General features: G+C 37.6%; 1 protein-coding gene across 16 annotated transcripts in view; it reads left to right on the top strand.

Moving 5' to 3' along the window:
* Window positions 1–13184, top strand: part of VPS13D (vacuolar protein sorting 13 homolog D) — a 286614-nt gene that overhangs the window by 128122 nt on the left and 145308 nt on the right. For all 16 annotated transcript variants that reach the window (XR_008996895.1, XR_008996896.1, XM_057499741.1 and 13 more), the window contains 2 exons: window positions 8011–8134; window positions 8947–9182. Coding sequence is in view for 14 of the 16 variants with exons in the window: in XM_057499741.1 (XP_057355724.1) it covers window positions 8011–8134; window positions 8947–9182 (360 nt within the window). In the remaining 2 variants the exon portion in view is untranslated. The remainder of the gene's footprint in view (window positions 1–8010; window positions 8135–8946; window positions 9183–13184) is intronic.

Genomic DNA, 13184 nt, shown 5'->3' on the forward strand with positions numbered 1-13184 from the left:
ATATTCGTATTGTTGTGCAGCTCATCTCCAGAACTCTTTCCTCTTGTAAACTGATCCTCTGCACCCACGGAACGACTCTCCATTTCCTCCTTCTCCAGCTCCTGGCAACCACTCTTCTACTTCCTCTGTGAATCTGATGACTCTCCGTATCTCAGGTGGCTGCAGTCACACAGTATTTGTCTTTCTGTGACTGGCTTATTTCTCTTAACATCATATTCTCAAGGGTCATCCATGTTGTGATATGTGTCAGAATTTCCTTCATTTTTAGTGCTAAATAATACTCCATAGTATGTTATACCCCATGTTGTTTATCCATCCACCCACTGATAGACATTTGGGCTGCTTCCACCTTTGACTATTGTGAATAGTACTGCTATGAACATGGCCGTGCAGATATCTCTTTGAGTCCCTGCTTTCATTTTTTTTTGGGTATATACTCAGAAGTAGAATTATTGGATCATTCTGTCTTAATTCTTTGAGGAACTGCCATTCTCTTTTCCACTGCAACTGTACCATTTTACATTCTTATCAACATGGCACAGGAGTTCCAGTTTCTCCACATCCTTACCAACACTTGTTATTTTCTGCTTTTTTAATAATAGCCATTCTAATAGGTCTAAAGTGGTATCTCATTATGGTTTGATTCCCTAATAATTAGTAATGTTGATCTTTTCATATGCCTGTTAGCCATTAGTATGTCTTCTTTAGATGATATGTATTCAAGTCCTTTGCCCATTTTTTAATTGGATTGTTTGAGTTTTTTTTTTGTTATTAAGTTGTAGGAGTCCTTTATATATATTCTGGATATTAGCACCTTATAAAGATATATGATTTGTGTATATTTTCTCTCATTCCACACATTGCCTTTCCACTCTGTTGTGTTCTTGATGTATAGTAATTGAAAATTTTGATGTAATCCAACTTACCTGTTTTAACTTTTCTTGCCTGCACTTTTGGTGTCATAATAAAAGGATTGTTGCCAAATCCATATCATAAACCTTTTACCCTATGGTTTCTTTTGCAAGTTTTATATTTCTATATCTTACATTTTTGATCTTTGATCCATTTTGAGTTAATGTTTGTAAATGGTGTTAGTTAAGGGTCCAACTCCATTCTTTTATTCGTGGATATCCATTTTCCCGAGCACCATTTGTTGAAAAGACTCTCCTTTTCCCATGGAATGGTTTAGGCACCCTTTACAAATTATGTGAGGGTTTATTTCTGGGCTTTCTGTTCTATTCATCCATATATCTTTCTTTATGCCAGTATCACACTGTTGTGATTACTCTAGCTTTGTAATAATTTTTGACATTAGAAAGGGTGAGACTTCCAACTTTGTTCTGTTCTTTTTCAAGGTTATTTTGGCTGTTTGGAGTTTTTGTGATGCTATCTGAATTGTTTCTATTTCATGGGAAGAAAACACTTGGGATTTTGTTAGGAATTGCCTTAAATCTGTAGATCCACTTTGGGTAGCATTGATATCTTAAGTCTTCCAATCCATGAGTGGGGATGCCTTTTCGTTTCTTTGGGTCCTCTGCTTTTGAAGCCAGAGGCACTAAAATTGGTGCTATTTCAACACATTTAGAAGCAAAATTTAAACTTTTGTACTTTGTGGTTAGTTTTTCTTTGAGAACACTGTTGTAATGGAATAGAGAAATGGCTAATAGATGATCCAAAATAGTATCTATGTTTGACTTTTTTTTTTAATGGATTGGTTCTTTCATTTATTTATTTATTTCTTTTTGATTTTGTTATCATTAATCTACAATTACATGCAGAACATTATGTTTACTAGGCTCACCCCTTCACCAAGTCCCCTCCACAATCCCCATTACAGTCACTGCCCATCAGCGTAGTAAGATGCTATAGAATCACTACTCATCTTCTCTGTGTTGTACAGCCCTCCCCGTGCCCCCCCACACTATACATGCTAATCATAATGCCCCCTTTCTTTTTCCCTGCCCTTATCCCTCCCTTCCCATCCATCCTGCCCAGTCCCTTTCCCTTTGGTAACTGTTAGTCCATTCTTCGGTTCTGTGATTCTGCTGCTGTTTTGTTCCTTCAGGTTTTCTTTGTTCTTATATTCCACATATGAGTGAAATCATTGGGTACTTGTCTCTCTCTGCCTGGCTTATTCACTGAGCATAATACCCTCTAGCTCCTTCCATGTTGTTCCAAATGGTAAGATTTGTTTTCTTCTTATGGCTGAATAATATTCCATTGTGTATATGTACCACATCTTCTTTTTCAAACTGGGCTGCTGCATTCTTAGGGTAAATTCCTAGAAGTGGAATTCCTGGGTCAAATGGTATGTCTATTTTGAGCTTTTTGAGGAACCTCCATACTGCTTTCCACAATGGTTGAACTACTTTACATTCCCACCAGCAGTGTAGGAGGGTTCCCCTTTTTCCACATCCTCGCCAACATTTGTTGTTTGTCTTTTGGATGGTAGCCATCCTTTCTGGTGTGAAGTGATATCTCACTGTGGTTTTAATTTGCATTTCTTTGATGATTAGCGATGTGGAGCATCTTTTCATGTGTCTGTTGGCCATCTGAATTTTTTCTTTGGAGAAGTGTCTGTTCAGCTCCTCTGCCCATTTTTGAATTGGATTATTTGCTTTTTGTTTGTTGAGGTGTGTGAACTCTTTATGTATTTTGGATGTCAACCCTTTATCGAATATGTCATTTATGAATATATTCTCCCACACTGTAGGATACCTTTTTGTTCTATTGATGGTGTCCTTTGCTGTACAGAAGGTTTTCAGCTTGTTATAGTCCCACTTGTTCATTTTTGCTTTTGTTTCCCTTGCCCAGGGAGATATGTTCATGAAGAAGTCGCTCGTGTTTATGTCCAAGAGATTTTTGCCTATGTTTTTCTCTAAGAGTTTTATGGTTTCATGACTTACATTCAGGTCTTTGATCCATTTTGAATTTACTTTTGTGTTTGGGGTTAGACAGTGATCCAGTTTCATTCTCTTACATGTAGCTGTCCAGTTTTGCCAGCACCATCTGTTGAAGAGACTATCATTTCCCCATTGTATGTCCATGGCTCCTTTATCATACATTAATTGACCATATATGTTTGGGTTAATGTCTGGTGTCTCTATTCTGTTCCACTGGTCTGTGGGTCTGTTCTTGTGCCAGTACCAAATTGTCTTGATTACTGTGGCTTTGTAGTAGAGCTTGAATTGGGGTGCGAGATCCCTACCACCTTATTCTTCCTTCTCAGGATTGCTTTGGCTATTCAGGGTCTTTGGTGTTTCCATACGAATTTTTGAACTATTTGTTCCAGTTCATTGAAGAATGCTGTTGGTAATTTGATAGGGATCGCATGAAATCTGTATATTGCTTTGGGCAGGATGGCCATTTTGACAATATTAATTCTTCCTAGCCAGGAGCATGGGATGAGTTTCCATTTGTTAGTGACCTCTTTAATTTCTCTTAAGAGTGTCTTATAGTTTTCAGGGTATAAGTCTTTCACGTACTTGGTTAGATTTATTCCTAAATATTTTATTCTTTTTGATGCAATTGTGAATGGAAATGTTTTCCTGATTTCTCTTTCTATTAGTTCATTGTTAGTGTATAGGAAAGCCACAGATTTCTGTGTGTTAATTTTGTATCCTGCAACTTTGCTGTATTCTGATAATAGTTCTAGTAGTTTTGGAGTGGAGTCTTTAGGATTTTTTATGTACAATATCATGTCATCTGCAAATAGTGACAGTTTAACTTCTTCTTTACCAATCTAGATTCCTTGTATTTCTTTGTTTTGTCTAATTGCCATGGCTATGACCTCCAGTACTATGTTGAATAGCGTGGGGAGAGTGGGCATCCCTGTTTTGTTCCCGATCTCAGAGGAAAAGCTTTCAGCCTCTCGCTGTTCAGTACGATGTTAGCTGTGGGTTTATCATATATGGCCTTTATTATGTTGAGGTACTTGCCCTCTATGCCTATTTTGTTGGGAGTTTTTATCATGAAGGGAAGTTGAATTTTGTCGAATGCTTTTTCAGCATCTATGGAGATGATCGTGTGGTTTTTGTCTTTCTTTTTGTTGATGTAGTGGATGATGTTGATGGATTTTCGAATGTTGTGCCATCCTTGCATCCCTGGGATGAATCCCACTTGGTCATGGTGTATGATCCTTTTGATGTATTTTTGAATTCAGTTTGCTAATATTTTGTTGAGTTTTTTGCATCTACGTTCATCAGGGGTATTGGTCTGTAATTTTCTTTTTTGGTGGGGTCCTTGCCTGGTTTTGGTATTAGGGTGATGTTTGTTTCATAAAATGAGTTTGGAAGTATTCCGTCTTCTTCTATTTTTTGGAAAACTTTAAGGAGAATGGGTATTGTATCTTCTCTGTATTTCTGATAAAATACCGAGGTAAATCCATCTAGCCTGGGGGTTTTGTTCTTGGGTAGTTTTTTGATTAATGATTCGATTTCTTTGCTGGTAATTGGTCTGTTTAGATTTTCTGTTTCTTTCTGCGTCAGTCTTGGAAGGTTGTATTTTTCTAGGAAGTTGTCCATTTCTTCTAGGTTTTCCACATTGTTAGCATGTAGGTTTTCATAGTATTCTCTAATAATTCTTTGTATTTCTGTGGGGTCCGTCATGATGTTTCCTTTCTCGTTTCTGATTCTGTTGATGTGTGTTGATTCTCTTTTTCTCTTAATAAGCCTGGTTAGAAGCTTATCTATTTTGTTTATTTTCTCAAAGAACCAGCTCTTGGTTTCATTGATTTTTTTCTATTGTTTTATTCTTCTCAATTTTATTTATTTCTTCTCTCATCTTTATTATGTCCCTCCTTTTGCTGACTTTAGGCCTCATTTGTTCTTCTTTTTCCAATTTCGGTAATTGTAACGTTAGACTATTCATTTGGGATTGTTCTTCCTTCTTTAAATATGCCTGGATTGCTATATGCTTTCCTCTTAAGACTGCTTTCGCTGCGTCCCACAGAAGCTGGGGCTTTGTGGTGTTGTTGTCATTTGTTTTCATATATTGCTCGATCTCTATTTTGATTTGGTCATTGATCCATTGATTATTTAGGAGCGTGTTGTTAAGCCTCCATGTGTTTGTGGGCCTTTTTACTTCTTTGTACAATTTATTTCTAGTTTTATACCTTTGTGGTCTGAAAAGTTGGTTGGTAGAATTTCAATCTTTTTGAATTTACTGAGGCTCTTTTTGTGGCCCAGTATGTGGTCTATTCTGGAGAATGTTCCATGTGCACTTGAGAAGAATGTGTATCCTGTTGCTTTTGGGTGTAGAGTTCTATAGATGTCTATTAGGTCCATCTGTTCTAGTGTGTTGTTCAGTGCCTCTGTGTCCTTACTTATTTTCTGTCTGGTGGATCTATCCTTTGGAGTGAGTGGCGTGTTGAAGTCTCCTAAAATGAGTGCATTGCATTCTATTTCCTCCTTTAATTCTGTTAGTATTTGTTTCACATATGCTGGTGCTCCTGTGTTGGGTGCATATATATTTATAATGGTTATATCTTCTTGTTGGACTCACCCCTTTATCATTATGTAATGTCCTTCTTTATCTCTTGTTTCTTTGTTTTGAAGTCTATTTTGTCTGATACTAGTTCTGCAACACCTGCTTTTTTCTCCTTGTTGTTTGCATGAAATATCTTTTTCCATCCCTCGACTTTTAGTCTGTGCATGTCTTTGGGTTTGAGGTGAGTCTCTTGTAAGCAGCATATAGATGGGTCTTGCTTTTTTATCCATGCTATTACTCTGTGTCTTTTGATTGGTGCATTCAGTCCATTTATATTTAGGGTGACTATGGAATGATATGTACTTATTGCCATTGCAGGCTTTAGATTCGTGGTTACCAAAGGTTCAAGGTTAGCTTCTTTAGTATCTTACCGTGTAACTTAACTCTCTTATTGAGCTATTATAAACACTGTTTGGTGATTCTTTATTTCTCTCCTTTCTTATTCCTCCTCCTCCATTCTTTATATGTTGGGTGTTTTATTCTGTGCTCTTTTGTGTTTCCTTTGACTGCTTTTGTGGGTAGTTTATGTTTGACTTTTTAAAAAATATGCATTATCTGAGATTTTTTTGTTTTTTTGTTTGTTTGTTTTGGCCAGTGGTGTGCCCTTAATGATCCTTTGCCATGGCCCTTTTTAGAGTTATTTGCATCAGGTTTAGTGGTTTTCAGGCTCTGTTCTCAGGAATTGTTGGGTCTGAAGTAACTTCAGAGGCCAGGGCTCCTGTACCCTCATCCTTGTTCAACCAGAACCCTTGTCTGTTAGTATCATGTATTCCCCATAAGATCTCATTCCAGGGTGGGTGGTGAGGAATTGATTCTGCAGCTAAATCATTGGTTTATATACTGCCTGGGTAGATGCAGCCCAGATCTGTTGTGTGAGGAGGGAAAACCAATTCTGCAATTTAACAAGTAAAGTTACTCAAGATTACCTTGGGAAAAAAAAAAGAGAGAGAAAGGAAGTAAGAGGTTTGGTGGTGAGGGAAGAGGACTTGTGTGCTTTTATGAAAACTTGAAGTATTTTTAGTGTTCAGTTCTAAAGTACTGAGCATATACCCATGCCTTCCATTTCTTTTATTCTCCCCACCTTCTCATTTTTAAACAGTTTAAGCCTACAGAAACTTACAATAGTAGTACAATGAAAATGCCTTATCTTTTGTCAAGATTTATTACATCTATTATGTTCTTGTTCTCTCTAGATTTATATACATTTCAGTGTTTCTTACATTTAGTATGTTCTTGTTCTCTCTGCACACCTGCACACATACATCCTTTTTTTCTGAACCATTTGAAAGTAAATTGAAGTCATTGTGATATACTTCAGCCATAGAAACTTCATTTATCACCTAAAGACAGGACATTTTTTTTTAAGACTGGACATTTTTCTAATTCAATGTACTGTCCTTACACACTGAAGAAATTTAGTATTGATATGTTTTCTCATAAATAGTCCTTTAAAATGTCCTTCATGGCAATCCCTCTCCCTGCATCTAGGACCCAGTTCAGGATCTGGGTGATAGATCATCTTTGCTTTAATCTAGTGTAGTCCCTTTTCTCTTTTTTGTCTTTATTGGCATTGATCTTTTTAAAGAGTCCAAGCTAGTTTCTTGTTGTATGTTTTATTTTCTGGATTTTTCTGATAGCTTCCTACATATAAATTTGGGTCAAACATTTTGGTCAGATTACTACCTGTGTGATGTTTTGTGTTTCCCATTGTGTCACAACAGAAGGCTGTGTCGTTTGTTGGTCCTATTATTGGTATTGCCACATTTACTTATCACTTGGTGGAGGTGGTGTCCACCAGGTCTTCTGTTGTAAAGTTACCTTTTCTTCTTTGTAAACGAGTAGTTCACAGAGAGATAATTTCAGAGTGTTGCACATTCTGTTTTCCGAAAACCTTTCACTCAGTGGTTTGATGGATCTTATTTGAACCATTTATTACACTGGTGGTTGCAAATTGGTGATTTTTTAATTCTCGCATTTCTTCTGCATTGGTTAACCAATAATTTTCTGCAAAGAAGAGCTTTCTGTACTCTCCAGTGGTATATGTATATTTAAATACACACACACATACACATATGTAAAAATTACATACAGATACCTCTATTCCACAGGATTCTTCCTCACCTTCCCTCGTCCTACAGTGAGAAAACCCTGGTTATCGATATATTAGTTTGAACTATGTGAATTACTCTTTAGTGAAGTCAAAAGTAGTCTAATATCAACAACAATTTTATGTAGTTCAATCAATATTTACTTATTTGCCAAACTGATACTATTACCCAAAACAAACCTACTAAGTGAAATTTGTAAATCTCGTACAGTTACAGTGTGCTGTTGGGTTGAATGAGTTCTTTCCTACTGGGTGATTATACTATCAATTCCAACTTTTAAAATGTGATCCAGGAACACACAGTGGTGTTGATCGAGGTCCAAGCAATATTGTGATTGTGAGAAGTATGAGAAGAAAGTGAACAGTAACTTGTTTCCTTCTTTTAATAGAGCCTCTTCTGTTTCCTTTTTCTACAGAGATGCCCTGGGGAAATGCTTCTTCCTGCGCGTGGAAATTACCCTCCGAGGAGCTACCTATAGAATCTCATTCAGTGACACACATCAGTTACCCCCTCCTTTCCGAATTGACAACTTTTCTAAGGTATCAAGTCAAGTTGAGAGCCAGTTAGGCTGTTTCACATGTGGGAAGGTGGAGTATGTACTACCTTTAAGATAATGATGAGATACATTTTAAACGTGGGTTTAAAAGAAGCTATACAGCAATCTCTGTACCTGGACAACCCTAACATCCTTACTATTTGGAGGTGGTTTCTGCTGGTTATTTTGATTGCTGGGCAGGCTTGTCCAGAAGAAATAATCTTTTCAGTCCCCAAAACTGACTAGATTGTTTGGTTGATGTGGGGACTTCTCCAGGCATTCCTTGCAAACAGAGGAATCTGAATCAGATTATCCAGCGACAGTGGGAGTGGGCAGTTCTATTAGTGCATAGTTACAGTGAGCATTCTTATAAATCTTCCAAGTGAAGCCAAATGGAAATCATTAGATTCTATTTTAAATTACACCTTTAAATACCAATGTCTTGTGGTATGTGACTTTCCTAACTGAATTCCAAAATTTTATTCCTTTCTGTGTTCAAAGTATATCACAGGGTGGGAGCAAGGATAGAAGAGGTGACATTGCAAGGAGAGAACTGCTTTCCCCTCAGGTATTTATTTGGTGTGGCAAAGCTTCTTAAAGCCCTTTATCCAACAGGCTATTGCCCATGTCCTTTAATGGTGAGCTTTTTGCAATTTGAAGATGAACAGGAAGGTATCTGAAGAGGAGGTGGTGTGCCTCACTTGTGGTTATACCCTGTGTAGGATTCTTTTGGAAGGATCTGGAACTTAAACCTAGGAGGCGCTGAATCCCTTTCCAATAGCATCACTCTAAATGAAAGTGCTCTTTATCCTGAAGGTCCCGGTTATGTTCACTCAGCATGGTGTAGCTGAACCCAGGCTCCGAACGGAAGTGAAGCCTATGACTTCATTGGATTATGCCTGGGACGAACCCGCACTACCACCTTTTATCACTCTGACTGTGAAAGGGGCAGGTTCCTCCGAGATCAACTGCAACATGAACGATTTCCAGGACAACCGACAGCTTTATTATGAAAATTTCATTTACATTGCTGCTACATACACGTTCTCTGGGTAATTCGGTGTTAAATTACTGTTGTTGTAGAGTAGAAGACTCTAATTATTAACTGGTTTTAAATTTTAAGCAGTTCTCAGGAGGCTGAAGGGTGAAGGAAGATTCCTTCCATTCTTTACCAGATCCTAGGCTCAGGGTCTATCTTGAGAGGTCTTTAGTCTAAAACCCTTGTCTTCTGGCTAGATTAAAATTTATCCAGAGTCAAGACTTCTCTTTTTAAAGATCTCTCCAGTAATCCATTCCAGTATTTAACAACTCTGCAAGCTGTTGTTATTGTATTTTTTTCAGTTCTTCTTGCTTTAAGATGATATTTTAAATATATTGTCATGCTTCTGGCTGTTTGTTATATTTGTTTTACCTCATATTTGAAACTAACCCTCATCAGAATTTTTCAAATCATCGTTCCAACTCCCCTCTTTCACTGAGAACACCGATTAAAGCAGACACTTAAGGGTCTAGCTTAATTCAACAGTAATTCCAATTGCCTTAGAATTATAATCTTCACTGTCATCTGATGATTTGTATTTAGAAAATTTAGTTGAAGAATAGTGAGTTTATTCTAATTCTGCTGTTAGATTGGTGCATAGATATCAAAACATTGGGCTTACAAAAAGTAGTCATTCTACCAACATGTAAATAGTTTCATTGTTTCTGTGCTGGTTACAGGGCCAATTTAAAGTTTATCTGTGAAGACACAGGGAAACTAGCTGAATTTTTAGCTTTACAAATACAAATCACCTGATGAGCAGGACATTTAAAGTCATATTCCTTTCCAAAATGTCCTGAATGATTTTTCTTATGAATGATATTTTTTGTATATGCTTGAAGTCCACAAAATAATGTCTGTGTGGTATGACTCTCCTCTGCCTGGAGTGCAGTTTTCACTAGTAATAAATCAAATTGGGAGCTTAGGATAGCCGTTCTTTTCCTTGTTTGTTGCAGTTCTCTGGTGCCCATGTTTATCTTGTTATAATTAAGTCAGTCATGTTTGTTTGTTTCTTTTTAAAGATTATAGCACTCAACAGTGTGACATGATGAAGGTGTTTTAGTGCCTGAAAAACCACTTCTTGATCTGGTCGCTAATCATGTTTTTCTCTTTGTGTTCTCATATTGAATCCCAGTGGTTACAAAGCTCTTTAACTGAAGAATCCTGGTGGAGGTTTATGAGTTTAATGGATTGAACAGTCAGTGAGGAGAGAAAAAGAGCAGATAAATTTCCATGTGCTAAGAGGTTGAACCATCTTTTGTAGTATATTAGGATACTCCTTTGTGTTTTTGGAGAGAACTAATCATGGGGAAGAAGACTAGTTTTGTTTTCGTTGCTTTTTAGTTTAAATTGAAGCAAAATTTACATAAGACAGAATCAGCCATTTTGAACTGAACACTTCGGTGGCATTCAGTGTGTTCGTGTTGTGTAGCCACCATCTTTGTCTGGGTCCAGAACACTGGCATCACCCCAAAGATAAACTCCAAGTCCATTAAGTAGTTACTTCCATTACCCTTTTCTCTCATCCCTGGCAGCCACCAATCTTTTTTTTATTCTTATTTTTATTTTGGTATCATTAATGTACAACTACATGAGCAACATTATGGTTACTAGACTCCCCCCATTATCAAGTCCCCACCACATACCCCATTACAGTCACTGTCCATCAGTGTAGTAAGATGCTATAGAGTCACTACTTATCTTCTCTGTGTTGTTGTACTGCCCTCCCTGTGCCCGCCCCCTACTTTATGTCTGCTAATGGTAATGCCCCTTTCTCCCACTTATCCCTCCCTTGCCACCCATCCTCCCCAGTCCCTTTCCCTTTGGTAACTGTTAGTCCATTCTTGGGTTCTGTGAGTCTGATGCTGTTTTGTTCCTTCAGTTTTTTCTTTGTTCTTATGCTCCACAGATGAGTGAAATCATTTGATACTTGTCTTTCTCCGCCTGGCTTATTTCACTGAGCATGATAGCCTCTAGCTCCATCCATGTTGTTGCAAGTGGTAGGATTTGTTTTCTTCTTATGGCTGAATAATACTCCATTGTATATATGTACCACATCTTCTTTATTCATTCATCTACCGATGGACACTTAGGTAGCTTCCATTTCTTGGCTATTGTAAAATAGTGCTGCGATAAACATAGGTGTGCATATGTCTTTTTCAAACTGGGCTACTGCATTCTTTGGGTAAATTCCTAGGAGTAGCATTCCCAGATCAAATGCTATTTCTATTTTGAGCTTCTTGAGGAACCTCCATACTGCTTTCCACAATGGTTGAACTACTTTACATTCCCACCAGCAGTGTAGGAGGGTTCCCCTTTCTCCACATCCTCGCCAACATTTGTTGTTGTTTGTCTTTTGGATATTGGCCATCCTAAGTGATGTGAGGTGGTATCTCATTGTGGTTTTAATTTGCATTTCTATGATGATTAGCGATGTGGAGCATCTTTTCATGTGTCTGTTGGCCATCTGAATTTCTTCTTTGGAGAACTGTCTGTTCAGCTCCTCTGCCCATTTTTGAATTGGATTATTTGCTTTTTGTTTGTTGAGGTGCGTGAACTCTTTATGTATTTTGGATGTCAACCCTTTATCGAATATGTCATTTATGAATATATTCTCCCACACTGTAGGATACCTTTTTGTTCTATTGATGGTGTCCTTTGCTGTACAGAAGGTTTTCAGCTTGTTATAGTCCCACTTGTTCATTTTTGCTTTTGTTTCCCTTGCCCAGGGAGATATGTTCATGAAGAAGTCGCTCGTGTTTATGTCCAAGAGATTTTTGCCTATGTTTTTCTCTAAGAGTTTTATGGTTTCATGATTTACATTCAGGTCTTTGATCCATTTTGAATTTACTTTTGTGTATGGGGTCAGGCAATGATCCAGTTTCATTCTCTTACATGTAGCTGTCCAGTTTTGCCAGCACCATCTGTTGAAGAGACTATCATTTCCCCATTGTATGTCCATGGCTCCTTTATCATACATTAATTGACCATATATGTTTGGGTTAATGTCTGGTGTCTCTATTCTGTTCCACTGGTCTGTGGGTCTGTTCTTGTGCCAGTACCAAATTGTCTTGATTACTGTGGCTTTGTAGTAGAGCTTGAAGTTGGGGAGCATAACCCCCCAGCTTTATTCTCCCTTCTCAGGATTGCTTTGACTATTCGGGGTCTTTGTGTTTCCATATGAATTTTAGAACTATTTGTTCCAGTTCGTTGAAGAATGCTGTTGATATTTTGATAGGGATTGCATTGAGTCTGGATAATGCTTTAGGCAGGATGGTTATTTTGACAATATGAGTTCTTCCTACCCAAAAGGATGGTAAGAGTTTCCATTTGTTAGTGTCCTCTTTAATTTCTCTGAAGAGTGTCTTGTAGTTCTCAGGGTATAAGTCTTTCACTTCCTTGATTAGGTTTATTCCTAGGTATTTTATTCTTTTTGATGCAATTGTGAATGGAATTGTTTTCCTGATTTCTCTTTCTGCTAGTTCATCGTTAGTGTATGGGAAAGCAACAGATTTCTGTGTATTAATTTTGTATCCTGGAACTTTGCTGAATTCAGATATTAGTTCTAGTAGTTTTGGAGTGGAGTGGAGTCTTTAGGGTTTTTTATGTGCAATATCATGTCATCTGCAAGTAGTGACAGTTTGATTTCTTCCTTACCAATCTTGATGCCCTTTATTTCTTTGTGTTGTCTGATTGCCATGGCTAGGACCTCCAGTACTATGTTGTATAACAGTGGGGAGAGTGGGCATCCCTGTCTTGTTCCCAATCTTAGGTGAAAAGCTTTGCGCTTCTTGCTGTTAAGTATGATGTTGGCTGTGGGTTTGTCATATATGGCCTTTATTATGTTGAGGTACCTGCTCTCTATACCTGTTTTGTTGAGAGTTTTCATCATGAATGGATGTTGAATTTTGTTGAATGCTTTTTTAGCATCTGTGGAGATGATCATATGGTTTTTGTCCTTCTTTTTGTTGATGTGGTGGATTATGTTGATGGATTTTCGAATGTTGTACCGTCC

This window comes from Manis pentadactyla, chromosome 4 (genome assembly GCF_030020395.1).
Source record: "Manis pentadactyla isolate mManPen7 chromosome 4, mManPen7.hap1, whole genome shotgun sequence".
Taxonomy (NCBI): Eukaryota; Metazoa; Chordata; class Mammalia; order Pholidota; family Manidae; genus Manis; species Manis pentadactyla.